Below are 27,252 nucleotides of genomic sequence, written 5' to 3'. Positions count from 1 at the left end.
GCACGGGTGACAAACGCACGCCTGCAGCACCGGTCCCTTCCTGATGCAGTTCTCCAGCGGGCTGGAAGTGTGGTCGGCAGTAAGTTACTTGGTACCTCAAGGAGCACGAGAATTGCGGCTCGACGCAGGGAACCGGGAAGGGTACTTACGGTGCTACATACTCGACCCGAGGTTCATGTTGGCTTGCGCGGTGCAGCGTGCCATGACGGGCGCGACTCGACATGGCGCGCGGATTGGGCATGTGGCTGCTGGTTCGTCGACAGCCATCCGTCCCAAACCGGGCAGACAACCGCCAAAGCCGAGCGGGCGACAGCGCCAAAGTAAAAACCCGTAGGTGCTGGCGAGCGGGAGACGCCAGTTGCGTTGCGTTGTGGTGCGATGGGTTGCGATGCCGTACGCATGTAATCCTATGGGGACGGACCTACGCGCATGGTTATCTGCGTAAGACCTCGTGAACGCCAGGTCGGTACATTCTACTCGGTACAGTACGAACCTCGATGCTGACGAGTCCAGTGCAGCATTGCAGCGTGCCTTGCGCATGACACGCGCGCACGCAAGTTCATACGCACGCACTCTGGGGCTGCGCACACGCACCGCACCGACCAGCTCGCCGTCTCCCGCTCCAGCGAGCCATCCGTGGATGGATCTTCGTCAGCGAGCCATCAGCAGCGGCATCAGCAGCAGCGGGAGCAAGCAACACCACCAAGGCAAAGCGAACCAGCCCGCCAGCCAACCTTGCGGACAAGCACCCCAACGGCGGCGGCCACTAACTGACTTACCACGACGACCACGACCACTCATCATCATCGCTGATTGCTTCTGGACTAGGATCCTGTCTTATCCGTTCCGGCCCCGTTCCCATCCAATCCACGCCAATCCTCGCTGACCCTAAGGCATCCCGCCCGCCGCCTCCACCCCTCTTCTTCTCCCTCCCCCTCGCCGCCGGGTGCTGTCTGCGGGCTTGCTGCACCTGCTAACGCCAATTAAGAATATCGCACCTCTAGCGACCTGCTCTGTTGTACTCCGTACTCGTACATACCTTAGGTACATGCCTACGAACGAGTACTAAGGTAGCATACAGCAGCACCAGCACCGTACACCAGCAGCAGCCCTGGCCTGACCTGCTTGCCTTGCCTCTGTCGCCGTCTGCGCTTGTCACCCCGCCGGAAGAGCCAGACAGACAGCCGGAGACCGACGGCCAAGCAGCGCAGAGGAACAGCTCTGAACAGCAGCGAACCCGCGCTTCCCCTCCCCCGCGTGCACCCGCCCGGCCGACAGGCGGCTTCCTGTTCCCTATTTTTTTCGCCCGGCCTGTTCTGGATCGCTCGTCGGCACGCTCGTCGACGACCAACCATCGCTCGCTCATCCGCCTCTCGAGTCGAGTCTCGACTGGGTGCTGGCGCGCGTTCTCTGCGCTACGAAGCCGGACCCGCTCGCAGCCCACATTCTCCACCCCGACCCTCTCTGTCTGCCCAAGAAGCAAAGCTCCCGCCAGCCAGCCAGCCGGACGGAGAGTGTGAGAGCAAGAGAGAGAGAGAGAGTGCGAGGTGCGTCGTCGCTCCCGACAGCTACTGCGACCAAACATACCACGACCTGCCAAACCCTCTTCCCCGCGGCGCCTGCACCGACCTTCCCATTGACGCCCGGCTGTGACTCCGAAGCGCCCGCCCGATAGCGTCTTCTGCTTCTCTCGACATCTCGGCCTCGCTCGTCTGTTGCTTTTGCAGCGGCACCCCTCCTCCGCCTCTCCTCCTCCTCCTCCTCCGCCTCCGCCTCCGCCTCGTCCAAACACCGGTCCTCGGTCGCACCCCCGCAGAGGATCAGCTCCCCGTGTCGCCGCACCCGCAACTCGTTCCATCCTCAGCTCGCTTCCCGCGAGGAACGATTTGTGTGCTCTGCAGCCATGGCAGGCCGCATGGTGTTGTACAAGTTGGTGGTGCTAGGAGACGGCGGCGTGGGAAAGACGGCCCTGACCATTCAACTGTGTCTGCAACACTTTGTTGAGACTGTGAGTTCCCATGAAGCCGCGCAGCATCGCATACCCCGGCGCTCGCCTCGCATGCGCCGCCTTTTTTCTGGCCTGGTAGCCGTGGGCTAACAAGAGCTGCCGCCTCCAGTACGACCCGACCATTGAAGACTCGTACCGCAAGCAGGTCGTCATCGACGGCCAGCCATGCATGCTCGAGGTGCTCGACACGGCGGGCCAAGAGGAATACACTGCCCTGAGAGACCAATGGATCCGCGACGGCGAGGGCTTCGTGCTGGTCTACAGCATCTCCTCGCGCTCCTCCTTCACCCGCATCAAGCGGTTCCACCACCAGATCCAGCGCGTCAAGGAATCCTGCGCGTCATCGCCGTCATATCCCGGCTCCCCCATATCTGCGGCGAGCCCCCAGCTGCCCGTGCCCATAATGCTCGTTGGCAACAAGAGCGACAGGGTAACGGAGCGCGAGGTGTCTACACAAGAGGGCCACGCCCTCGCGCGCGAGCTGGGCTGCGAATTCGTCGAAGCATCGGCAAAGAACTGCATCAACGTCGAGAAGGCCTTCTACGATGTCGTCCGGATCCTGCGGCGCCAGCGCCAGCAAGCATCGCGGCCCCCCGCAGGCTCGAGCGGACGCTCGCGCACGGGCAACGGCGACATTGGCGGGCGAGAGCGCGAAGCTCCGCGATACAGGCGCGGCAAGGACGGCGAAAAGAGCAAGTCAAAGTGCGTCGTGTTATAAGCTGCGCCGCTGCTCACTTCGCCCCGACGCCCCGACGGCAATCTCCGCGGGGTGCTCGCTGCGGCGGGCTGTTTGGGTTGGTGCTGGCGATTGTCGACAAGTGAGGGGGTCACACACAATTTTTTTTCCACCTGCATGCCACGGCCGGTGTCTTCTCCGCAACCGAGCCCCCCCGGTCGTCCGCGCGCCAATCCGACAAGGACCGACGAGAGCCAGAGCCTGCGCCGCGCGGCGAGCGAGGCAGGCGAGATGATTGAGCGATTGATGACGGCAAGGAGGGCGAGGCTCGTTTCTGCCATCTACGTGACGACACTTGCATCAGAGAGCAACGAACGAAGCACACCGAGTTCCCGAATCGGCGAATGGCGTACGAACAAAAAGAGGCATATTCTGGGGCGCTTGGTATTCACGACATTTTGCACGCGTTACACAAATTCTATGACCAGTTGTTGTTTTTTTCACTCCCCCCAACACCACCCACCTAACACGGCTGCCGCCCTCGAGAGGCGCGGACTTGGGCGGCCGCGTCTCCTCGACGTGCGGCTGCCCCAATCTCTACATTCTTATTTGTCCCCCGGCAGCATCTCGGAGTAATGACGAGGCAGGCAACATATGATCTGAAGTCTTTTTGGTCGAGTTGTTTCGTTGCCTTGGCGGGCCCCTGCGAGCCTCGAACAGCGAGCAACGGGCGACGAGAAAAAAAAAACCGCAAAAAACACAAACCACGACGGGCCTCTCTCTTGTCGAGCTGCGTCGGCTCCTCGGCTTGGTCCACAACTTGTTGCCACCAATGACGACGCGCCACTCTTGCCCGGTTGCTTTCTATCGGACGTCCAAACAGAAGGGGGGAGGAAGCGCAAGGATTGGGCATCGGAGCAGACGCGAGACGGGAAGAGGCGGACTACTTCATCTATCTATAGTTGAACGGCTCAAGGAGTTTGGATGCGCGCCGAGGCGGCCTCACTGGCCGAGAGAGAGACGCGACTTGAATATCGGACGCCGGCCCGGTGGTCAGAAAGGCGGAACGGGCAGGCTGGACGGCGGCAGGACTGTATGTACTTGGGGGATCCATGCCCTTCCACGGCCGCGTGCGCCACCAACACCGACACATGTTGCCGTTGACGCCGTTTCCTGCCGTGTGCGCTGTGCGCCTGCTGGGGCGCCGTCAAAGCATGCCAGCGCGCCGAGCTCTGGCGTGCGAACCAGAGCAGCCGCAGTAGCAGCCGCATGTGAGGTGTCCCGTTTCTCTGTGTCGCCCCGTGTCACAGTCGTAGACAGGCAGGCGCGCATATCCCATCACCAACGGCGAGCGAGCATGTCAAAGGAACAGCCTTTCCCCGCCCCTTTTGCCCTCCCCAAGCATGCGTCCTGATATAGGTACCTTAGATATGTACCTTGAGTCAGTAAGAAGTACCTTACAAATGGGAGCGCTGTGCAGATCTCATGGACCTGGGCTGCCGTGCTGTTGCGCCAAAGCGTGCGATTGTGCGAAGCAGTGCCTACGGGGCGGGCGCTAGGCCGTGTTGGTATCCTGATGCCTGATGCCTGCAGCAGCAGCAGCAGCAGCAGCAGCAGGAAGGCCCTAACTTACGGAAGGAAGGAAGTGAAGGAAGACGTGCGTGCGTGCGTGCGTGCGGACATGAGTCGGGGCCGTTTTCTGGAGGCCGAGGAGAGAGACGCACAAACGAAAACGAAAGGCTGTTTCTGTCCCGTCCGCCTGCTTGCTCACCTGTCTGCCTGCCTGCCTGCCTGCCTACCTGTCTGTACTGTACTGTCTGCATGCACGTCGGTCTGCCCGCTCGCCTGCATGATCATGGTCCACGGAAGACCGGGGGGTTGCACTTGATGCCACCGAACCGCCGCCCACCCCGGGCGCACAGCGCGCGCGCGCCGCAGCATGGCCAGCCCATCGTTCGTCTGACGTTTTTTTTCCCCTTCTCTTTTTTTCCCTCTCTGCGTCTCAATGGACGAGGAAGTCTTGGGAGGGTAGCTGAGAGGGAGGGGCGGGGTGGGTGGGTGAGTGAGTGGTGGGACGGGTGGACTTACATGCGATGCGATGCGGCAGCCCTTCCCGCGCGTACCCGCGGCAGGCGATTCTTTCGGCATGTACGAAACGGATGGGCGCACGAACAAAGATGGGTGGTGGTGGAGGAAGAGCAGAGGAGGAGGAGGAGGTGCAGAGAGGCACGCACGCCGGGTCTCTTGCTTGCGCTGCTGTGCTTTACAGACCTGTGCTGGATGTACTTACAGTAGCTCACGCAACGCACACAGAGAGAGAGATATGGACTACCAAGTCAAGCAGAAGATCTATCTGTCTGGATAGGTAGTCACCGATGGAAGCTGCCTCATAATATCGGTCGTCCGCATGCAGGTAGGCACTGCGAGGCCTCACATATCTTGCTACGTATAGACACCCTGTATTTCGGTGCTGCTGCACGGTAACTCCATACGAAGTACGGATTGCAAGCGTAGATACGCATCATGGCTTCGTCGTTCCTCGCTGTATGCGTCCTGCCGCAGCGCGCGTGTGCCGCAAGTGCATGCATTCAAGTCAAGTTAAGTTAGCGGCTCCTACAATCGCAGGTCCCTGCTGGCTGTCTACTGCAGCCGTTGCTTGTCTCTGGCTCGGCGTCGCGCGCGCGCGTGCGTGTTGGGCGCCTGTCAGTCTTTGCCTTGCCTCAAGACACATACAGCACAGTACTGTACTATGGGTACTGTACATACATGATGTACATGCGGTCGATCGAACCGGTAGCTCCCCCTCCCTCCCGCGTCCTCCTTCTCGTCCCATCAGTGCGTGCAGAGGCAGGGAGGGGAGGGGGGCCCCGGGCCCCGACAGAGGACGGACGTGCAGCGAGCGACATGCGCCGACGACGCAACGCAACGACAGCGCAGCGCCTCCTCCGCTGGGCCGCACATGCGCCCGCGTCGAGCGCGTGCAACGTGACCGAGGGGGACCTAGGAGGGCCGGGACCCGGAACCCCCCTCCCTCCCTCACCTTGCGCCGAGAAACTCTTCTGTTCTGCTGTGAAGCTCTGTTGGAGAGGGAGGTGTCTTGCACAGTCGACTCATTGCGTCTGCAAATGTAGACTACATAGACTGCTACGGCTTACTTGATATCCGTACGAGCTCTTCCTTCAACGTCCCTGGCGTTCGCGAGTTCCTCTTGATATCAGTTCCCCACGAGGGACCTGTAGACGGGGAGACTCGGGGCTGCCATGGGGGCCATCCGGGTGGTGGTCCCCCGACGTAGTCTTTAGGAACTGTGAATCAAAAACCCTGTCTGCCTGCCTGCCTACGACTTTTTTTTATTTTCCGCACCGAACCGCCCGAGACGCCGGAAGGGCGGGGTTGGGGGGTCATGGCCGCCGACGACGACCGTCAAGCTCGGCAAAGGAGCAGCCCCCTTCCCGCAAGGCACTGTAACTGGCCACACAGACAAGCGCCAAAGGGGGGATAGAAAGGACGAGAGTGGCTTGTCGGTTTTCAGGTTCAACCGACTTGCGGTCGTCGTCGACCTTGACAGAGAGAGGCACATGGCCGAAACGAGTTTAGGTAGCCGGACAGCACATCAACACCACCATCATTCACCATCTACTAGCACCAGCACCAACCACGACCATGCCAGCCATCCCCGGCACCCACACCCACGGCCGTGGCCACGGGCGGGCGCGGGCGATCATCCTCGTGCTAAAGAAACGGAGGGGCAGGGCAGGAGGACATGGGCAGAGCCTGGCGCGACAGATGTGTGCACTACCATACCCGGGCCGGATATGCTGCCTTTCAGTATCCAAGCCATGTTGATCTTTACCCTGGCGTGCTGTAAAGATGCGCTGTTTCTGCGTGCTTGCTTGCCTGACATCTCCCGCCGCAAAGCCTTCTCTTAGCGCGTAGAAGCCCGAAAAGCCCACTGGCAGGGGCGCACACCGCAGGCACGTACGTGGGATGGTGATCGCAAGTACCATCCTGCAAGAATGGGTTTTGGGCTGGTCGAACGCCCCCCCCCCCCCCCCCCCCCGGGAGGCCAAGCAAGCCACCAACCAACCCTGCTTCCCTCCCCCGGGGCCCCAAAACGGCGGCGTGCGCCAACGGAGACTTCTGGGAGGTCGGACACACACCCCGGACAACCCTAACGGTCCGGCGGCCGGCCGGGGTGGTGCTGTTGGCGACGAGGGCGGTGGCAGAAGGGGGAGCGTCGCGGAGACGTGGCCAGACTCTTCTCAATGCTGTCGCTGAGGTACGGTATCATGCAGTGCCAAGTACAGTAACACCCTGCCCAGCAGATATTGCCATGTGGATTGTAGGTACGAGGTACTCCCCGTACAGAGGCTCCCATATTAATGTGCGCTTCATTATCAGATGGGGAGGATTGATATCATTCGGCGAGACAAGCGAGGAATACGCCGCCGCCGCCGCCGCCGCCACCACCACAGCCTCTAATAATGCGCAAGTTGCCTAGCACTTCGTAGTCAAGCCGGCTCGCAGCCTCGCCCGGGCAAGCAACCCAGATCAGGCGAGGAGGAGCCCGTAACGGAACGACCCGTTAGCAGATGCAGCGTGAAAGCGGTAATCACGGCGAGGAAGCATGAACGGGGGAAGACGGGATGCACCGCAATCCATGCGGTACAGCACAGTAATGGTACCGGGGGGAACAGGCAGGTTTCCGCCAACATTTCCCCCACTCTGTCTCTCTTTGCCGGCTGTCCGTTTTTCTCTCTTGTTGCGTGTGCGCGCGCACTCTCTCTGGTTCATTTGTTACCCCGCTTGCTGCGACGTCGGCACTTGAATCAACTAACTGCCCGTTGCAGTGGGGGTGGGAAGCCGTTGGCAAGGTTGCAAAATGATCCTTGGGATTCTGGTTATGGCCCTGGGCTGCGGTTTCGTGCTCCTGGTTCTAAGCATCAAACGTACGATTTTACTGTGAGGGAATGACCAACCGCGTCCTGGACTGCACGTTTACTGGTAGGGGAAAACTTACCCGGCCTCGAGGCGTTCATTCTCCTGCATTGATTCTGCGAACCTTGCCTATCTCACCTACCCATGCATGGACAAGTCGTACTATCACAGAATCACCCGCCGCGGCACCACGCGGCCGGCACATCGGCACATATTCGCGTTGTTCATTGGAGCGGCAACTCAGTTGGTCAGTCAGTCAATACAGAAGGGCCACTCGTCATTTTTTTTTTTCTCCGTCATCTTTTTTCGGTTGCCGGATCTTTGCCCATCACCAACTGTCGGCCGCCGAACTCTCTTCCGCCCGACAAAGCGCGTTGGGCAGAATCGCTGTGTGCAGCGCTCTCCTGCAATTCCAGAAACAAACCCATATATTACCCCTCTTAATTCTTACAGGCACCAGGATGGGAGGGAGGGTTTTGGAAGGCGGTTTGAGAACATGCGACCGTTGCAAGGATGGAGGGGGAAGAACGAGGGGAAAAAAGTACAAGGAGTTCGGATGAACCCTGACCCTGGCCTCACGAGCCCTTGGTCTCCCTCTCTCTCTCTCTGTCTGTCCACATCGCGCGGACTCGTTACGTCCCCCTGTGCGAATGCTCATGCTGCAAAATACACGCTATCACAGAGACACAATTCGATCTGTGATGTAAGTTAGTTGCATCGTTGTACTGTAACGGCTGTAATGTGACGGCTGTGCAGCATCCGTCACCGAGGCCCAGTGAACGAGAGACACACAGGGTAAGGAAAAGCACGAGCCCCGACCAGCGCGCGCCAGCTCTTGCGCCATCATCACGCAGACGCTCATCGCCAACGAGGCCTTTTCCGCTCATCCTCGGCCAGGCAGGCCCCCCTGCCTGCCCTGCCCTGCCCCCTCCCCGCCGTCCGAGGAGGAACCTCCGCCGGTTCCCTCCCCTGGTCTGCGCTTCCCGGCCGGGAGGCGCGGACGCGATGGCGACCCGGACGCGCGCCCCCGGGGGGGGGGGGGGGGGGGGGGGCCAAGGGGGTGGAGAGACGGCTTACGAGCCAGGCCTCAAAGACGACGACGGCCATATGGCATACCCAAGGTAGGTAGGTAACTTGGAGTGAACTCACGACGTTGATGCTACCGCGGAACTGCATGTACACACCGCTGACGTGTGTGCCTACCTATCTAACTACCTAGTGCTCCGCATGCACCATTGACGTCTCATGCTCGTCGCTTCATTGTCCATGCTAAGGAAAATAAGCGAGCTCGCTCCGCTACTTACCAGCTTGGGACTATATCTCCCGGAGGCTAGCTACGTGGGTGCTTCCGTGGGCGCTTGTCGCTACTAACTAGTTAATACGTAGCATGGTCCATCCGGCAAAAGGCGAAGCGAAGCAGCCGGGATAGCCGCGCTGGGGGTTCCGTGGCGGCAGAACCGGTGGGGGGGCAGCGCGCTCCAGCAAAGACGTGCAGGTAAGCTAAGCAAGAGCTGCGGAGTTATGGAAAAGACAAGAAACAGCCATGGGGCATTTTGGCGATGGCGTTATAGCTGATGGCGTTGCCGACGGCGGATGGACCTTATTTTGGCCGGTGCGGGCCGGCCTCGAGTTGAGCTTCTGGCCCTAGGCGCCTCTGCGTTGTAGACTGCCCGGCACGTTGTATAGCATACGTAGTAGTTCACAGGGCTACCGGATGTACGTGCGTGTAGATAGCCGCTCTACCAGTTGATGACGCCTGTAGTCTTTGTCTTGTGTGTATCAAGCAGCAACTCCCACAATCGCCAGCCAGCCAGCCAGCTAAGAGCCCGCGCTTGGATATCAAAGACCAGAGCCCACGCCACGCACCACGTAACATGCAAGCAAGTCCAGAACTATTACTTACTTCCTATGCAGTTGGGCCGAACCAGCAGCCAACTTCCCTGCCTGTTTGCTTGCCTGCCTGCCTCCCTCACCGGCAAGTTCCCTCCCCATGATTCTCAAAGCGAGGTTTCGAGTTCCGCCACAAAGCCCACCTCCCCCGTCGCCCCCCTTCCTCTCCACCCTCCCACGTGAAATGCAAGCCCACTGCAGCTCCCCCTCGCACTCCGGCCAGTCACATACGGTATCGAACCGTAAAATGTCCTCGTATGTAGGCATGGCGTCACGCCGTTTTGTGCTGCTGTCTGTCCCTCCCCCGCCCGCGCAAAAAAGTCCATCTGCTCCCCCCCTCCCCCCGCTGGTCAAGACGGCGAGGAAGAGAACAGAAGAGAAAAAAAACACCTCACACACGTGCGTTCGGAGGGCCCGGCCGCGCCAGCTGTTGTGACCAACAGCCGGCGTTGTGTGCACGATCCGAGGCTTCTTGCAGGCGGCTCGTCCGACGCTCGAGGCACCTGGGCAGCGCGGCTGCCGTTACGTTACGGAAACATTCGTTTGTGTATGCCTGCCTGCCTTTCGCTAGCCACGACAAATTGACGGCCAAGCCGAGGTGGCAGCTCGTGGGACGCTGTGGCCATGAATCGCCGTCACTATCCGAACCGTGCTCTGCGGCACGCAATTGCACGATGCCGCGATGCATTGGCTCATGCATTCACGGTGTCATGGTAACATCGACAAGGGGACTGCGCCGAGTAGACCCATGAGTTCTATTCAAGTTCATGATACTGAGAAATATCTGCTGTGTGGTAAGTATACCGCCCACCAAATCGGACTTTGATATCGTTCCGTCGCCCTTGATCCAAAAGACGCCAAAACCCTAGTAGTCAAGTATCCCGCCGCTGAAGAGGATATTCAAAAAAGAAGAGTGGTCGGTCCATGCAGACGGGCCGATCTGGCCCATGTCTGTTTCACGGTACCATCCACGAGAATGGGACGTAAATGAAAGCGTGCATCATTCCTTTGTGGCATGCTCGTCACCAAAAGGGCTACGTCCCCTTTCAGCCGAAGGAGATCGTTTCGACGTCCGGCTGCCAGATCGAGCGGGCTCCTCATCATCCTCCATGACCGCAACGAGTTTCGGGACATTGACAGTCTTGGGCGTAGCCGGAGGGTCAGAGAAAGGACCAAGATCACCGGTAGGCGACGCATCGCTGACAGTTGCCGTGTGAGGCTCCCCTGTTGCGTTCTTCGCAGACGGGGCCGGCGACGACGTCGACGCCAGTGATGTGGACGAGACGCTGGCCTCCGGCTTGGCCCCGACATCAATCTTCTTCAGGCCACCGCCCAGCTTCACCACCTGTGCCCTTGCTTGCGTGGCCGTATTCGCATTGTTGACGAACGTCGAGCCGACGCTGAAGACGCTGGCGTTGCTCTGTGGCCTTCCGGCACCGAACCTCTCAAAGTCGATGCTGGGAACGGGGGGTGTGTTGGCCCCGCTGGCATTGCCCGACTTCACGCTGACGACGGTAGGCTTGGCACGCATGCCGGTCTGCGCGGGAGTCTGGATCTGTGCCTGCTTGCCGTAGATTGTCGACGCGATGCTGGAGCGCGGCGCGTACGAAGTGCGGTCCGAGAACTCGGAGATGCCAGAATACGTTGAGTCTCGCAGGTTGCCGGGGACGAAGAAGTGCTGATCGTCCTGATTGGACGCACGGTTCGCGTCGGAGTGGTGCATCGGGATCGGCGGGACGGGAGGCACGAGAACGGTCGGCGACGTCGGCGTTGCTCGGTTGGTGACACCGGGGATGTATGCAATCTGGATGATGTTGGACGCTCGCGTCAGGACGGTAGAGGCGATGGAATGAACTGTGTGGGTAGAGGAGCGATGCGTGATTCGCGAAGCGTTGTCCTTCTCCATGTCGCGAGCTGAGTTGCCCGAAGGCTCGTAGATCGACTGAGTGACGCTTGATCTCTTCGGTCTGATGAGGAACCTCCAGACTAGGTACGTCAGAATGGCGATTGCGGCAACACCGCCGACGACACCTCCGGCGATAGGGCCGACGTTGGGTCCGCTGTCGCCGCCAGATTTCCCGCCGTTGTTGCTCGGCGGAGGCGTCGTGTCGTTAGGCAGGCAGACAGCCGCCGGGCATTGTGTGCAGTCTGTAGGGACCGAGAACTGGCAGCTCTGGCCTGAGGGGCATGATGGACACTGGAGCTTTGCGTTGCCATCGCATTGCACACATCCTCTCTTTGAAGGAACGTGCTTCAGCGCTGAATGATACGGTCAGTGCTTGATCCTCTACTGGGTCCTAGCGACGACCCGTCACTTACCTTCGCTCAGCTCGACCAGATTCCTCGCAAACATTTGCCCTTCTACCTCCATCTTGAGAAGCTGTTGTCGCGATAGCGGCGGGTGCAAAGGAGGTCCTGTCGCTTGGGGTGCGTCGCGATTCGGGCTCGGCGGAGAAAGGCGGCAAACGTCGTCGCCCAGTGCTGCCCGGACGGAGTCGTTCTATGGGCTATGAATGCTTATAAAGATGCTCGTGTACCGGGTGCAAGGCGTGAGGAGGCAGTCGCCGATGTCGAGGAATAAAGAAGGCGTTGAAACGATTGGACTGTGAGGCTAGCTCTCGGGGTTGAACGACCGGCGGTATGATAATGATACTAAATCACGGAAGAGAAAGACATATCGGCCTGGCGACTGTGAATCGAAGCAAGGATAGTTGAGCCCGAGGAAACGGTTCGACGCTTGGCGGCGATGATGCTGCTTGCGATGGAGCGTCGTCGGTCGGCGGGTGATGGTCGCTGTCGATGGAAGTGCAAAGGTGGAGGAGGGAGCGGACGAAACGAAGCAAAGAGGGTCGGCGCAGGTCTCACCACGGAGCGGAGACGAATGGCGCCAGCAACTCAAGGGGGGGAGAGGATGGGATGGGAGGGGAGCGACGGTTGGCCTGGCGTGGGCTGGTGGAACGGCGGCGACGGCGCCAGGGGCAAGGGGCGCTAGAGCTGGCTGGGGCTAGCGAGGCAATTAAAGACGTCTGCACAGTGCATTGCGAACGCGGCGCAGCCCCTGGCCCGCTTGGCTGCGCGCCGCCGAGCGACCCTCCAGGGACAGCCGAGGACCCCGGGAGGGCCAGGAACAGAGGGGCACAGCGCCTGGTGCACGCTGGTGGCTGCCACTCGTGCGACGGCTAGCGTTGGACGGGGCCTTGGACGGGGCCCATCGACACACAGTGCGGGAGTCGCCCCGCGTGCACGGACGAGCTGCTGGACAAGATGCTGGACATGCAGGTCAGCCATCGCCTCCTGCATGACGAGGCAACCCCATCCTTGCGCAGCAAAGAGAGCGAGAGAGAGTCGCCCAGCAGGGCATTCCGACGTGGCCTGGGCCGACGCGGCGAGTCGCAGCTGGCACGCGGGCTTGCTCGCGTCAATCGGGCCAAATGGCGCAGACTTGTCCCATTGTCGGTGACGCGATGGAAGCATTCCAGCAAGGCCGCCACGCCAAGCACGGATGAGCTGCCTCATCCGGGGCACTCTGGCCCAAGATGCAGTGGGCAGGCTGACGGCTGAGAGGGCACAGAGCAGCGAGAAGGCCCGGCCTCGCATCGAAATCGGCAGATCCGACCCTCCAGCAGACGCCAACCAGTCTGTGCAGCACCGACGCGGGAGCGGAATCAGGTTTCACGGCGATCGTCGAATCCAGTGGCTGTTCTGTGAGGCTTCCATCCCGCCACGCCGACGACGGGACGAGGGCAATTTAGGGTTCTGGCGAATGGGGACGCAGGCCATGGATGGCATCGCACACGGCGAGGCAATCCATCTGCATTTGCCGTTTTCCCACGCCAACCTGCGCAATGTTTCGACGGCTCGACGTCGGCACAGGGGGGATGGGGTCCCAAGAGCCCGTCGTCGCAGCCAGTGCCGTCCAGGACCTGGCCCAGTGCAGGACACAGTAATTTTGCTGTGACAGTGGCGCGTGGGTCCCGGCGGGGGAGGGCTCAGCCAAACAGAGCGTCGCACGGCGGGCCCGACGCGCACCCTTGATTGGAAGCGTCGTCTGCCCGCTGGGCTTCGCCTGAAAGCGACAGCGGCGACGATGACTTGGGCGTCATTCATTGCCTTATTGCTGCTTGATGGCCGGCCAGATTGGAGACTACGGCACCGCGCAGACCTCTCTGGCTGCATCGAACTCCACGGCATGGCGAGCAGCGACGGAGGCGTTTCGTTTTCTGATCAGGAGACCGTCGCCACCGCGCACGTCACATGTCTCTTGCCATCGCCGGAGGGGTGGCGCTTTGAAACCTGGCCACAGCAAGGGACGGTCGACAGAGTCAAGTGTGAATACAAATACGAGCAGGGCCAGCGAGGCGAGGGTGTCATGGTGTGTACGAGCAGAAATGCGAGCATGCGCGTTCGCTACCCCATCACAAGGTGCAGTAGCCAGCGCCTTACCCGGAGCGGACGGCATGAACGGGTATCGGATCTCTTGGCGCCGGACCGTGGCCCCGGAGCGTGGGCGAAGCTTGTGTCGATGCCGATTTGAACGGGGCAGGAGGGGAAGGGCAGCGCAATGCACAGTGATGACTCCATGCATCGCGTAGTCCCCTTGCGCTCTCCTTGCGACTTCGTGGGCGGCAATGTGGCTGGTGTTCAAGGGCCTGGTGATCCAAGGGCAATATGAGCTGCTCTATCCGACGCTGCATTGCCCATGTTGATCCTGAGCACGTCAATCAACACAAAGTTGCATGCGGCCCACGCAGCAGTGCCCAACGGAGCTGATCAAATGATGCCAGGACTGTCCATATGCCGGGCCATCCCGGGTAGGTCTTTGATGCCGATGGCTTGGCCGAGCACTACGTCGTTGCGCAGCATCCCCAGAAACGAGCCCGCTCAACTGGCGATGTAGGGCAGCGAGTCGGATGCAACGTGCAATTCTGGCCGTACGTACATACGTATATCTGGAGCACAGGCACTCGGGACGACGGCCAGATCTCGCCGGATCGCCAACTGTGGCTCACGCGACAGCCTCTCGCAACGTTGGATCTCGGCCGCTGGGCAGAAGGACACGACTCGTGGTGCACCGCCTCCGCCAGGATTGGATGGCATTGGATGGGCAGCACACCAGCCTCTCCACTCCACTCACAACTCACCTCATCAGGCCCATGCCTCCGCAGCCACGAGCTATTTTTGGCGGCGTTGCGGCAGTGGCCAGGCCGGCCGGCGGTGGGCCCGGCGGCGCAGCCATGTGTGTTCCCCCCAGACCACAGCACACACTGCACTGAGTGATACACACGAAAGGTAGAGAGCGGCATCGACGCCAAGTTGGTCGACTTCGTGTTGCCGCATGCAGCTCTCCGATCGGACAGCGGGCATGGGCCATCAATTGCCACCTCGAGTGCAGTGTACATACGGCCGAGCGAGCCTGCAAGTCAATTCGGCCCGCCCGTGGCAGCCTCATTCCCTTGCTCGTAAGTAACATCCAAGTTAAAATGTACGTACGAAAGACACGTGCTCGGCGGTGCCAGTTGGGCATCTCCACATGTACCTTGGCTCGCGGGCTGGTGGGACGCGTTGGTTAAGCACCTCAGAGGTCCACGTAAAAGTACCCGTACCCGTGTGCCTGACTGCGTCGTACAGAGTACGAGTCCATCCTCCGCAGATGGCCGAGGGCGCGGTCCGCGTCAGCACCGGCGCCGTGAGGAATCCGCTGAGCAGAAATTTCGGCTCTGCGTTATCCGAGCGACGCCGTGGATGACATGACCGGCTGCTACCCAGGGTGCTAGCCACACCGACTGACGGGCTTGCTCCAGGCGGCTTGCAAGGCTGACGTGCGCCAGCTGATGCTGGGCTGAGACGGGGATGCCCGCGCCGGCGGCTGTTCCGCCAGCACCTGGGAAAGTGAAGGCCCACGCGTCGACAGGAGAGGGGCTGGCGGGAGAATCCAAGAGTAATAAACACGAATAACTGATGACATGCACCGTTTATGAGATGGCGGAAAAAACAACAGAGCGTTGTCGCCGATCGCATCCGTAGAGGTTGTCCCGTGCGCACACCTTGCAGCGACTGGCCGGTACTCGGGCGTGCCAACCAGAGGGAAGCAAGGGCGGCAAGGGTTTGAGGCTGCAGGAGCATCTGACGTCGTCACGCCGCCTCACGCTGTCGCTGAGGTGGTGGTGGTGGTGGTGGTGGCTCGGCCAGAACCACTGCCAGCTCAGGCGGCCAGGAAGGATGGAAGGCTGGCAAGGAGCGAGACATGAGAGAGCGCACCAACATGACCAAGCACCCGCGCAGCACAGGGGGGTGGAGCCGTGTGGGCGGGAGGGGACAGGGCGATGGATGGGGCCCCAGCGAGAGCCCCAGCGGCCACAGGCTGCTGCTGGGCTGCCAGTGGCTCAGCTCGCGCTAGCGCCAGTCCCCTATTTTGAGCGAGGGCGAAAAGCTCGAGAGTGGCTGCGGCGGCCTTGCTTGGGGGAGCTGTGAAACAAGGCCTACCTGGGATCGCCGTGAAATATACCGTCCTCAGCGACTGTCACTCCCCTGAGCCGCCGTCCCTCCTCGTGTTCCCGTCCTGTTCTTTATTTCATTTTGCATCCCCCAAAACCCAAGCCCAGCCGCATCATCACTCTCGCCCTCTCCGACGCGGCCCCCTTTTCCCTCGTCCCTCCGCCTTCTTCTAGAACCCGCGGGTGCCGTTCGCTTCGAGGCTGGTTTATCCCTCGTCATCATCGTCAGGCACCACACCTAGAGGCATAGGTATCCCGAGTTTGGACGCTCGGGCGGCATTTGGAAGCAGCCTGGGCCAACGGGCAGAAGCTCCTGCCAGGTTTTTTCTGACCCTGCACGGGGTACCACGCCGCCGTTGCATGCAAGCGAGAAAGGCCAAAAAAACCCACCACCCCAGCCTCCGCATCATCGACGACACCGCGCGTCCCAGTCGAGCATTGCTATCGAACCGCTCGCACGCACGCCCGCTCGCGATTGCATCCCATAGCTCGAGAGAGCATCACATCTCACCATCATGGCGTACCAAGGCCACGGCGGCCAGGGCCAAGGCCACGAGTACGGAAGTGGAGGACACCCAATGCAGGACCTACCTCCTGGCGGAAACGTGAGTTGTTCCCTCATTCCCCTCCCCGCCTAGCAACGCGCCCGCAACGGCCCGGTGGGCGCAACGGTTGCAAGCTCAAAACCATGTCGCTAACGCGGGACACCCTCTGTGCAGTATCACATGCCGCCTCAGGAGCACGACGACGACGCCGGCCGCTACCTGCTTAATGAGCCCCCTTCAATGGGTTACGAGCACGACCGTCTCGGCGCCGGCACGCCCCCTGACCGCCCCGTCTCCGCGTACAGCCTCACTGAGTCGTATGCCCCGGGAGCTGCGCAGCATCCCGGAGCCGGCTCGGGCGCGTTGGGCGAGCACGCGTACGGTCAGTTCCCGCAGGACGGCTACCCCTACGACCGCCCGGCCTCGACCTTCAACGATGAGGAAGACAGCTGGATGCAGCGGCAACAGCAGCCCGCCGGCTTCGGCCAGGGCGGCGGCCTGAAGCGCTACAATACCCGCAAGGTCAAGCTCGTTCAGGGCTCCGTCCTCAGTATCGATTATCCCGTGCCCAGCGCCATCAAGAACGCGGTACAGCCTCAGTACCGCGACGTCGAAGGCGGCAACGAGGAGTTTATGAAGATGCGCTACACGGCTGCCACCTGCGACCCCAACGAGTTCACGCTCAAGAACGGCTACGATTTGCGGCCCCGCATGTATAACCGACACACGGAGCTTCTCATCGCCATTACGTACTACAACGAGGACAAGGTCCTGCTCTCGCGAACTCTCCACGGTGTCATGCAGAATATCCGCGACATTGTCAACCTCAAGAAGTCGACCTTCTGGAACAAGGGCGGCCCCGCCTGGCAGAAGATTGTCGTCTGCTTGGTCTTTGACGGTATCGAAAAGGCTGACAAGAACGTTCTCGACGTCCTCGCCACCGTCGGCATCTACCAAGACGGTGTCATCAAGAAGGACGTTGATGGCAAGGAGACCGTGGCCCACATCTTCGAGTACACCAGCCAGCTGTCCGTGACGCCCGGCCAGCAGCTCATCCGCCCGACAGGCGACAGCCCGCAGAACCTGCCGCCCGTCCAGTTCATCTTCTGCCTGAAGCAGAAGAACAGCAAGAAGATCAACTCGCACCGCTGGCTCTTCAACGCCTTTGGCCGCATCCTGAACCCCGAAGTCACCATCCTCATCGACGCCGGTACCAAGCCCAGCCCCCGCTCCCTGCTCGCGCTGTGGGAGGGCTTCTACAACGACAAGGACCTGGGAGGTGCTTGCGGTGAAATTCACGCCATGTTGGGTAAGGGCGGCAAGAAGCTCTTCAACCCCCTCGTCGCGGTCCAGAACTTTGAGTACAAGATTTCCAACATTCTCGACAAGCCTCTCGAGTCCTCGTTCGGCTACGTCAGCGTGTTGCCCGGTGCCTTCTCCGCCTATCGATTTAGAGCAATCATGGGCCGGCCGCTGGAGCAGTACTTCCACGGCGACCACACGCTGTCCAAGATCCTGGGCAAGAAGGGCATTGACGGCATGAACATTTTCAAAAAGAACATGTTCTTGGCCGAGGACCGAATTCTGTGTTTCGAGCTGGTCGCCAAGGCCGGTCAGAAGTGGCACTTGACGTACATCAAGGCCGCCAAGGGTGAGACCGATGTCCCGGAGGGCGCCGCCGAGTTCATCAGCCAGCGTCGTCGTTGGCTCAACGGTTCCTTTGCTGCCTCGCTGTACTCCTTGATGCACTTTGGTCGAATCTACAAGAGCGGTCACAACATTATCCGCATGTTCTTCTTCCACATCCAGCTCATCTACAACTTCCTCAACCTGATCTTCTCCTGGTTCTCCCTGGCCTCTTACTACCTGACGACGACTGTCATCATGGACCTCGTCGGCAATCCGGTTGTCGCCTCGGACAGCACCTCCGAGCACCACGGCTGGCCATTTGGTGACACGGCCACGCCAATCATCAACGCGCTGCTCAAGTACCTCTACCTGGCCTTTGTCATTCTCCAGTTCATCCTGGCTCTGGGTAATCGTCCGAAGGGATCCAAGTTCACCTACATTGCCTCCTTCATGCTCTTCGGCTTGGTCCAGGGTTACATTCTCGTGCTCTCCGCTTACCTCGTCGCGCGAGCCTTTGACACGCCCATCGAGGACCAGATCAAGCTTGACTCGGGAGCGGACTTTGTCAAGAGTTTCTTTTCGGGATCCGGTGCGGCCGGCGTCATCATCATTGCCCTCATCACCATCTACGGATTGTACTTCCTGGCATCGTTCCTGTACCTGGACCCGTGGCACATGTTCCACTCCTTCCCCTACTACCTCCTGCTTATGTCGACGTACATCAACATTCTCATGGTGTACGCCTTCAACAACTGGCACGACGTCTCATGGGGCACCAAGGGATCCGACAAGGCCGAAGCTCTACCGTCCGCGAATATAACCAAGGGCGAAAAGAACGAAGTGGTCGTGGAGGAAATCGAAAAGGAGCAGGAAGACATTGACAGCCAGTTCGAGCAGACGGTGCGCCGTGCCCTCGCCCCCTTCAAGGAGGAGGAGGAAGTGGAGAAGAAGGACGTCGAGGACTCGTACAAGTCTTTCAGAACCGGCCTGGTCGTGTCGTGGCTGTTCTCCAACATTCTTCTGGTCATTGTCATTACTAGCGACAACTTCAACTCGTTTGGCATCGGCGTAAGTGGCCCCCGAACAGCGTCGTACAACTCAACGAAACGGCAGCTAACATGTATTACAGAAATCGGCGTCGGTCCGTACGGCCAACTTCTTCAAGTTCCTGCTGTACGCTACGGCGGTGCTGTCGCTTGTTCGGTTCTTTGGCTTCCTGTGGTTCTTGGGCAAGACTGGTATCATGTGCTGCTTCGCACGCAGATAAGTCTGCGATCGGATTTGGTTCACCGCGACGTCGGGCACGTGGCTGTGTTGGAAAATGGCGGCTTTGACAGGCAATACGGGTCATCACTTGGGGTGTCGAGTGTAGACAAATTGGCTCATCTGGGACCACGTCCCACTGTAACGATTCTTGTTTCGGTATTAATGCATGGCAATAACTTTAGACTTTGTATCGGCGAGCCTCCAAGGTGATGTGATGGACTGGTGCTCGGTGATTTACTGATACTCCTGGTTGTTAAGAACGCTCGTGTGACTGGTAGCTGGTTTGGTCCCGCCTAAACGCCGTGGTTGCGTCACTTTAGGCGCTTGGCCGCCCCTGGTTGGGAGACGATCGCATAAACTCCGGAAATCACACGGGCGCCCGCCCTATCTTATCGGTCGCAACGGCCGCCTGCTCTGTCACCTTCCCGGCCTCCGGTGGCGATGGCTCCTTGGTGACAACCTGACCGCCTTCGCCGCGCCTCCACGTCTTGCACCCGGCCTCTGCGGCACCCTCCTGCACAAACCATTCCTACGCACCAGCCTCGGCGGCACATACCCCCAGAACACACCCGTCTCTCCGCCTGAAGCCGTTCCCGCCGATCGACCGACCCCTCGCGCGGGGCAGCACCTCGCCCAAGATGTTGAAGATATGGTCCATGGTAGGCGATGACGTACTTTTTGGGGCATGCGAGATGTCCCACAACTAACGTGGTGAACAGAAAAAAGAGCAGAAGCAGGCTGAAAATGCCGAGGGCCAAGCAGCTGGCGGGAAGAAGAAAAAGGTCACAGCAGCCCAGCTGCGGGTGCAGAAAGGTGCGCAACGACGCTTTTACTCGGTGCCTCTCGTCACGCGAGGGCCTGGGGGGTTGTCCTCCCCGCCGGCCGATGTACGGAAGCTAACGGTTGATTTATCTTGCAGACTTGTCGGAGCTGTCACTCGGGTCGACAATGAAGACCGAGTTCCCGGACCCCGACGACATCCTCAACTTTGTCCTGACAATCGATCCCGACGAGGGCATGTACCGCGGCGGCAAGTTTACGTTTGACTTTGCCATCAACCAAAACTTCCCGCACGAGCCGCCCAAGGTGCGGTGCAGGGAAACCATCTACCACCCGAACATCGACCTGGAGGGCAAGGTCTGTCTGAACATCCTGCGCGAGGACTGGAAGCCCGTGCTGAACCTCAACGCCGTCATCGTTGGGCTGCAGGTACGCCCGCCAACGCCCCCGAGTGGCGTCTCCCTAGGCCGTTTGTTCCAAAAACGCTGACGCTGTGTGCTGTTGCTAGTTCCTCTTCCTCGAGCCAAACGCCTCGGACCCCCTCAACAAGGAGGCCGCCGAAGACCTGCGACATAACCGGGAGGGCTTCAAGCGAAACGTGCGCCTTGCCATGAGTGGAGGCACCATCAAAGGCACGGCATACGACCGAGTCATCAAATAGAAGATACTTGGCCCGTAAAGCACTGGGGCGCCACGCGGACCGAGGCCTCGTGGTACACCGCATGCGATGAGCAAGAAGTAGAGCATCGAGGGAGGGACGGGGGGAGCATAGTCTGTTGGCGAAAAGATAACCTCTTGTCAGACCTTGTGTGGATGACAGGTTGGTGTTGCTGGTTGCTGTCGTTCAGGCAGCAGGGACCCGAGCTTGCACATGAGGTACTAGAGGATGGTGGCATCAGCCCGTCTGGTCATCGGGCGCGGCGCAAGACTTGATAAAGAGCGAAGCCAGTTGCATTGGACCCTTGAGGAGCGTGGATGTGGTATTTGACCCCGTTTTAGACGTTTATAACCATGCGATCTCGAAGCACATTATTGCAAGCTTCCTTGCCTCTTCGGGCTCCCCTCTCGCTCAAGAATTATCAAGTGAGCCACGGATACACTTATCACCAAGCCGTACGTTTGCATCCCCGTCTGGTCTGGTTATTACCCGAGCTTCGACCAATAGCAGATTTTGGGGCCGGGGAAACATGGCGAGCAGGCGATGGGACATGTGGCGTCTCAATAGCATCCTCGACCACCGGTGCAAGGGGCCATGCTTGTTCTCCGCCACGGAGAAGCCATGCGCACTCGAGGGCCACTGTGGACATGGATGGTACAGCGGCCAGCGTCTTGCTGGGACGCCGAACACAGCTGGCCTGCACATGTAAAGTCCAAACACGCGAGGCTGGAAACAAATAGTGTAGGCAGGAGGTGCGGGATGGCGTCGTGTTGCGATTGAGGGATGGGCAGCGGCCAGCCCGCGAGCGATGCATCGATGAGATCAAGCGTGGAGGACGCAGGGTGCGCCACGGACGACCCACAATGCATGCCCTGAGGAGGCTCAAGTCCGGGCACGGGTCTGTACAGGACTTGATATATTGAGTATGAGATGTGCCGCTGCGGCGCGCTGCTTCTGGTTCAAGCTGCCATCGGCTTAGACTGCGACCTGAACAAGACGGCATCCCCACAATCACGATGAGATTGGCTACGATACTCGCTGTGCTGTCTGCATTCGTTGCAGGTGTACGTGTAAACCTGCTTGAGAAGTGAAGAATGCCAGCCCATGTCATCTTGCTAACGAGAGTCACTGCCGTAGATACTGGGCTTAGCCGTCCGGCACGAGGACGAGCTGCCTCGCAGGCTGGGCGCCATACGGCGCGAGACACCCGGCAGCAACGACACGAGCCCAGGCCAGCATCCCGGAGAACCAGCCCCGGACCCAGCGGCAGCCGCAGCAGCCGCCGGACGCCGCATCGAACACGCCCGGAGCCCAATCTACGAGGTGTTCCCCGGGGGGTGGAGAAACACCGACGTCAAGTGCGGAATCGGCAAGCCGGCACCGGCGAGCAGCTGGGACGAGGTGAACAACGACGCCAAGGACTTCTTCAACGAGCCCAAGACGATCAACCCGTACATTGAGCCCGGGCCGAGGCACTGCAAGAGGATATACTGCAAGAAGGGCACGGGGTTCTGGTGGTGCAATGACGTGAGTTTTCCGACACACACACACACACACACACTCTCTCTTTCTCTCTCTCTCTCTCTCTCTCTCTCTCTCTTGATAATGTTAGAGGGTGGGCCACACAGCACGCGCTGGAGGACAGAGCAGAGCGGGTGAAAAGAAACAAGAAGGCTGACAGCAGATATGATGCGCCGTTCCAGAATCGTGACGGCAAGGTCCTGCATGCGTGGAGCGACTTTGCTGTCGCGATTGGCATCATGCAGGTGTATGATCGGTGCAAGAAGGAGAGGGCGGCGCAGATTTTCCACCGCGACAACTGGAACTTGATGGTCCATGGGGGCGTGGACTGCTGATGGCGGAGGAGGAGGAGTCCCAGCGTGTTTCTTACGTTGACTCTCTCAAGCAAGCATGGGCTTACTGTTATGACCTGGTAGCGGTGCCTCTCTGTCCAATGCTACCTTGCCTTCCAAGCTATACAGTTGACCGGCTCATCAGGAACCGTACCGTACCGTACCTGGCCTGGCTCGCAAGCCCAAGGTACGTGGGATCGTCCCTAGCTCGAACTCGTACGTGCTTTTGGTTGCACCAGGCGCAGCTCGGACGAGCACAGTCAGACAGCAGCGCCGGCAACGGAGCAAACGGGGCCCCCAGAGGACCAGAGCACATGCTTGCAGCTGCGCGCTCGACGGGGGGCCGGGACGCTAATTAAGTCGCGCGACTCAAGGGTCCCCTCCTAGGTGACGGACAGCTCGCTGTGCCCTGCTCAACCTCCCACCGCTGGGGCGAAGTCGGCCAGTGAGAGGCGACCGAAATGCCAGCGGGCCTCGGGCACGGCGGCGCGTGAGTGGCCAGCGCCCGTCCAGCGAGGCCGCAGCCGGCGCCCGCGGGTGGATCCATGGATCCCTCCCCTGTGCATTGCAAGTAACGAGCCGTGAGCCTTGGGACGGGAGCTCCCCCCAAAATCCCCCCAGCGACGCAGCACCGTCGAAACCGGGCCACCGAAATCGGTGCCCAGGTCCTCAGCCTGGCCGCCCACCAAAGCCCCCAGAAAAATTCCCGTCCTCCGTTTCCCGACCGAGCACCCCGTCGTCGTCTCATTCATTCATCTTCAACCCTTCTCCCCCCCCTTCATCCATCACAGAGCTCCCTCCCCATCTCCCCTCCATCACATCGCACATCGCGTAACCCGTCACAATGGCCTCGAGAAGCTTCTCCAAGACCCTGCGCGCCAACGTGGCCCGCCAATTGGCCTCGCCCCGCGTCCAGCAGCGCTCCTACATTGCTGGCCGCAACCTGGCCCGCGCCACCGCCGCCGCTGTCGCTCGCCCGGCCCTCGCCGGCCCGGCCGCCCAGCAGGTCCGCGGCGTCAAGACCATGGACTTTGCCGGCTCCAAGGAGGACGTCTACGGTATGCTGGAGATGCGAGCCCGCGCCCTGCTCCGTGTGCCGATATGCTGACCTTGCTGCGCCTCCAGAGCGTGCCGACTGGCCTCAGGAGAAGCTCCTGGTGAGTCACCCATCCAATGCATTGCCATGGCAATGGCAATGGCAATGGCAATGGCAATCCATCTCTCAATTGCTCGCGCTGACACCCCAATCTCCAGGACTACTTCAAAAACGACACCCTTGCCCTCATCGGCTACGGCTCCCAGGGCCACGGCCAGGGCCTGAACCTCCGCGATAACGGCCTCAACGTCATCGTTGGTGTCCGGAAGAACGGCAAGTCGTGGAAGGACGCCGAGCAGGACGGCTGGGTCGCCGGCAAGAACCTGTTCGATGTCGACGAGGCCATCTCCCGCGGCACCATCGTCATGAACCTGCTCTCCGACGCCGCCCAGTCCGAGACGTGGCCCGCCATCAAGCCCCAGCTCGTCAAGGGCAAGGTACGTGACTTGCCGCGTGCATGGGACCCTGCGAGACCCGACGCTGACCACGCCCTGCCAGACTCTGTACTTCTCCCACGGCTTCTCGCCCGTCTTCAAGGACCTCACCAAGGTCGAGGTCCCCAAGGACATTGATGTCATCCTCTGCGCCCCCAAGGGCTCCGGCCGCACCGTCCGCTCCCTCTTCCGTGAGGGCCGCGGCATCAACTCGTCGTTCGCCGTCTACCAGGACGTGACCGGCAAGGCCGAGGAGAAGGCCATCGCCCTGGGCGTCGCCATCGGCTCCGGCTACCTGTACAAGACCACCTTCGAGAAGGAGGTGTACTCTGACCTGTACGGTGAGCGCGGCTGCCTGATGGGCGGTATCCACGGCATGTTCCTTGCCCAGTACGAGGTTCTCCGCGAGCGCGGCCACAGCCCCAGCGAGGCCTTCAACGAGACCGTCGAGGAGGCCACGCAGAGCCTGTACCCCCTCATCGGCGCCAACGGCATGGACTGGATGTTCGAGGCCTGCTCGACGACGGCCCGCCGCGGCGCCATCGACTGGACGCCCAAGTTCAAGGACGCGCTGAAGCCCGTCTTCAACAGCCTGTACGACAGCGTCAAGGACGGCTCCGAGACGAAGCGCTCGCTCGAGTACAACAGCCGGAAGGACTACCGCGAGCTGTACGAGGCGGAGATGGAGGAGATTCGCAACCTGGAGATCTGGAGAGCCGGCAAGGCCGTCCGGTAAGTTGACATCATTTCGTTGCGCCGTCGCCCGTGTCTACCCGGGCGGATCGTCAAGAGTGCGCCCTTTGCTGACATGCATGACTTTGTAGCTCCCTCCGACCCGAGAACCAAAAATAAGAGGCGGCTTGGCGGTGCGACTGGACGCTGGGAGTCTCGGGATGGCTTTGATTGATTTCAAAAAATCCATTGTATCTGTGTTGGGCTATTCTAGAATTTCGCGGGTTGGGACGGCCTGACATGTTGCCCCGGGTGCGGCCGGCATGGGCTCTATGATACCGCAAAAAAAGTGAATGGAACGTTTGACCTGAATTGAGCTGAAGGCCTTGGCGCGCGCGTGTGTGTAAGATGTACGTGAGGCGCGCGTGGAAGCGTGGAGAAGACGGACGATATGTGGTGCCGACTGGCTGGACTTGGGCCCCGATGTTCGGGCGGAGAAGCGGGTCGCCGGGGCCTGGAGGCAGCCTCTGACAGACGCCGGGTGCGACCGCCGCCGTCGAGGGACACGACATCGGGGCCCGACGCAGGCGCTGGTTGATCTATTATAAAGGGTCGTCTCGTCTCCGCACCAACGGCGGATCTTGTTGTGCTCGACACCGAACGGGCATCCCCTTGTTACGTACTATCCTTCTTCTCACACTCCTCGCCCGCCGCTCGCTCAGCTCAGCTCAGCTCAGCTCAGAGACTCGCATCAGCCATGGCCGACCTGTCCACCTGCCCGCCGCTCACGCGGGCGTCGGTCGTCGAGGCGCACCGGATCGTGGCGCCGCACGTGCACCGGACGCCGGTGGTGACGAACCGGACGCTGTCGGAGCTGGCGTCGCGGCCCCGCGCGGCGGAGGAGCTCCGGGGCACGCGGTGGGAGGGGCGGACGCCGGCGGCGCCGCGGATGCGGCTGTGGTTCAAGTGCGAGAACATGCAGCGCGTCGGGGCCTTCAAGGTGCGGGGCGCGTTCCACGCCGTGGAGAGGCTGATGCGCGAGGAGGGGTGGCTGGAGGGCGGGGGGAGGGACAAGGGCGTGGTGACGCACAGTTCTGGTACGTTTTTGTTTCCCTTGTCGTGTGTGTGTGTGTGTCTTTGTCTCTCTTTACGGTGTGTGTGGTTCGGTGAGCGGGTTGGTGGTGATGGTTTCGCGGGAGTTGAGGGCTGAAGTGATGTTTTGAGGTTTGAGGTTGAGGGCTGGAGTTGAGAGAGATGTGAGATGAAGCTGACGATATATCCTACGTGGGCGTGGACAGGCAACCACGCGCAGGCGCTGGCGCTCGCCGCGCGCGAAAACGGCATCAAGGCGCGCATCGTCATGCCCGACATCTCCATCCCGCAGAAGATTGCCGCCACCAAGGGGTACGGCGCCGAGGTCGTCTTCAGCGGGAGCACGAGCCCGGAGCGCGAGGCGGCGGCGGCGCGCGTCATCGCCGAGACGGGCGCGCGCCTGGTGCCGCCGTACGACCACCCGGACATTATGCTCGGCCAGGGCACCATGGGGCTGGAGCTGCAGGAGCAGGTGGAGGAGCTCCTGGCCGCGGAGAGCAAGGAGAATGGACACGGCAGCAAGCAGGAGGCGACGACGACGAAGAAGAAGCCGAAGACGGGCCTCGACGCCATCATCACGCCCTGCGGCGGCGGCGGCATGCTCTCGGGCGTGGCCCTCAGCTGCGAGGGCACCGGCATCCGCGTCTTCGGCTCGGAGCCCATGTTCCAGGGCGCCGACGACGGCAAGCGCGGCTACGAGTCTGGCCAGCGCGTGGCCTCGGTCTCGACGCTGACGGTGGCGGACGGGCTGCGCACGCCCGTGGGCGAGCACCCCTTCAGCGTGATCCACGGGCGGCGGCTCGTCAGCGGCATGTTCAGCGTCACCGAGGAGGAGATCCTCGCGGCGATGCGCCTCGTGCTGGAGCGCTGCAAGATGGTGGTCGAGCCGAGCGCGTGCGTGCCCCTCGCGGCGGCGCTCTTCGACGAGGAGTTTCGCGCGCTGGTGGAGCGCGAGGGCGGCGAGGAGGGCTGGGAGCTGGGCATCGTGCTGAGCGGTGGGAATGTCGGCGTGGATGCCCTTGGGAGGATGTTTGGCGAGGCAAAGTGAGGATGACGGACGGACTGCCTCTTGTCCCTTCATATCGACCTAGAGATACACGTTCATATTATACACGTATATAACGCCGAGGAAGAAACGAAAAACGTTTACTGGAAGCAAAGCACTTCAGTTCCGTTCCTTCTCTCCCTCTCTATGTGTAAATAGGTGTATTATGCATATTA

The 27,252-nt window shown here is 60.8% G+C and overlaps 7 protein-coding genes across 7 annotated transcripts; 6 read left to right on the top strand and 1 right to left on the bottom strand.

Moving 5' to 3' along the window:
• Nucleotides 1-1,903: 1,903 nt before the first annotated feature.
• PLICBS_004979 (Ras GTPase ras2) lies at nt 1,904-2,726 on the top strand (the record flags this gene model as incomplete). The annotated part of the gene is made up of 2 exons (XM_065600632.1): nt 1,904-2,008; nt 2,118-2,726. The coding sequence occupies 2 exons, from the start codon at nt 1,904-1,906 to the stop codon at nt 2,724-2,726; spliced, it is 714 nt and encodes a 237-aa protein (XP_065456704.1).
• Nucleotides 2,727-10,512: 7,786 nt separating this feature from the next.
• Nucleotides 10,513-11,883, bottom strand: PLICBS_004978 (uncharacterized protein; the record flags this gene model as incomplete). Its single annotated transcript, XM_065600631.1, has 2 exons — nt 10,513-11,660; nt 11,832-11,883. 2 exons carry the CDS (start codon nt 11,881-11,883, stop codon nt 10,513-10,515), a joined length of 1,200 nt encoding a protein of 399 aa, XP_065456703.1.
• A 4,638-nt stretch (nt 11,884-16,521) lies between these two features.
• Nucleotides 16,522-19,447, top strand: PLICBS_004977 (chitin synthase, class 2; the record flags this gene model as incomplete). Its single annotated transcript, XM_018325626.1, has 3 exons — nt 16,522-16,611; nt 16,726-19,248; nt 19,310-19,447. 3 exons carry the CDS (start codon nt 16,522-16,524, stop codon nt 19,445-19,447), a joined length of 2,751 nt encoding a protein of 916 aa, XP_018175378.1.
• Nucleotides 19,448-20,084: 637 nt separating this feature from the next.
• PLICBS_004976 (NEDD8-conjugating protein ubc12) lies at nt 20,085-20,887 on the top strand (the record flags this gene model as incomplete). The annotated part of the gene is made up of 4 exons (XM_065600630.1): nt 20,085-20,105; nt 20,166-20,259; nt 20,366-20,655; nt 20,735-20,887. The coding sequence occupies 4 exons, from the start codon at nt 20,085-20,087 to the stop codon at nt 20,885-20,887; spliced, it is 558 nt and encodes a 185-aa protein (XP_065456702.1).
• A 1,013-nt stretch (nt 20,888-21,900) lies between these two features.
• PLICBS_004975 (uncharacterized protein) lies at nt 21,901-22,740 on the top strand (the record flags this gene model as incomplete). Its single annotated transcript, XM_065600629.1, has 3 exons — nt 21,901-21,948; nt 22,022-22,411; nt 22,588-22,740. 3 exons carry the CDS (start codon nt 21,901-21,903, stop codon nt 22,738-22,740), a joined length of 591 nt encoding a protein of 196 aa, XP_065456701.1.
• An 841-nt stretch (nt 22,741-23,581) lies between these two features.
• Nucleotides 23,582-25,119, top strand: PLICBS_004974 (bifunctional acetohydroxyacid reductoisomerase; the record flags this gene model as incomplete). Its single annotated transcript, XM_065600628.1, has 5 exons — nt 23,582-23,795; nt 23,863-23,894; nt 23,992-24,270; nt 24,332-24,999; nt 25,092-25,119. The coding sequence occupies 5 exons, from the start codon at nt 23,582-23,584 to the stop codon at nt 25,117-25,119; spliced, it is 1,221 nt and encodes a 406-aa protein (XP_065456700.1).
• A 577-nt stretch (nt 25,120-25,696) lies between these two features.
• PLICBS_004973 (uncharacterized protein) lies at nt 25,697-27,079 on the top strand (the record flags this gene model as incomplete). The annotated part of the gene is made up of 2 exons (XM_018325629.2): nt 25,697-26,036; nt 26,238-27,079. The coding sequence occupies 2 exons, from the start codon at nt 25,697-25,699 to the stop codon at nt 27,077-27,079; spliced, it is 1,182 nt and encodes a 393-aa protein (XP_018175381.2).
• Between the last annotated feature and the right edge of the window lie 173 nt (nt 27,080-27,252).

This window comes from Purpureocillium lilacinum (assembly GCF_023168085.1).
Source record: "Purpureocillium lilacinum CBS 284.36 DNA, scaffold_3, whole genome shotgun sequence".
Classification (NCBI taxonomy): domain Eukaryota; kingdom Fungi; phylum Ascomycota; class Sordariomycetes; order Hypocreales; family Ophiocordycipitaceae; genus Purpureocillium; species Purpureocillium lilacinum.
This window is presented reverse-complemented; position numbering and strand designations above follow the sequence as displayed.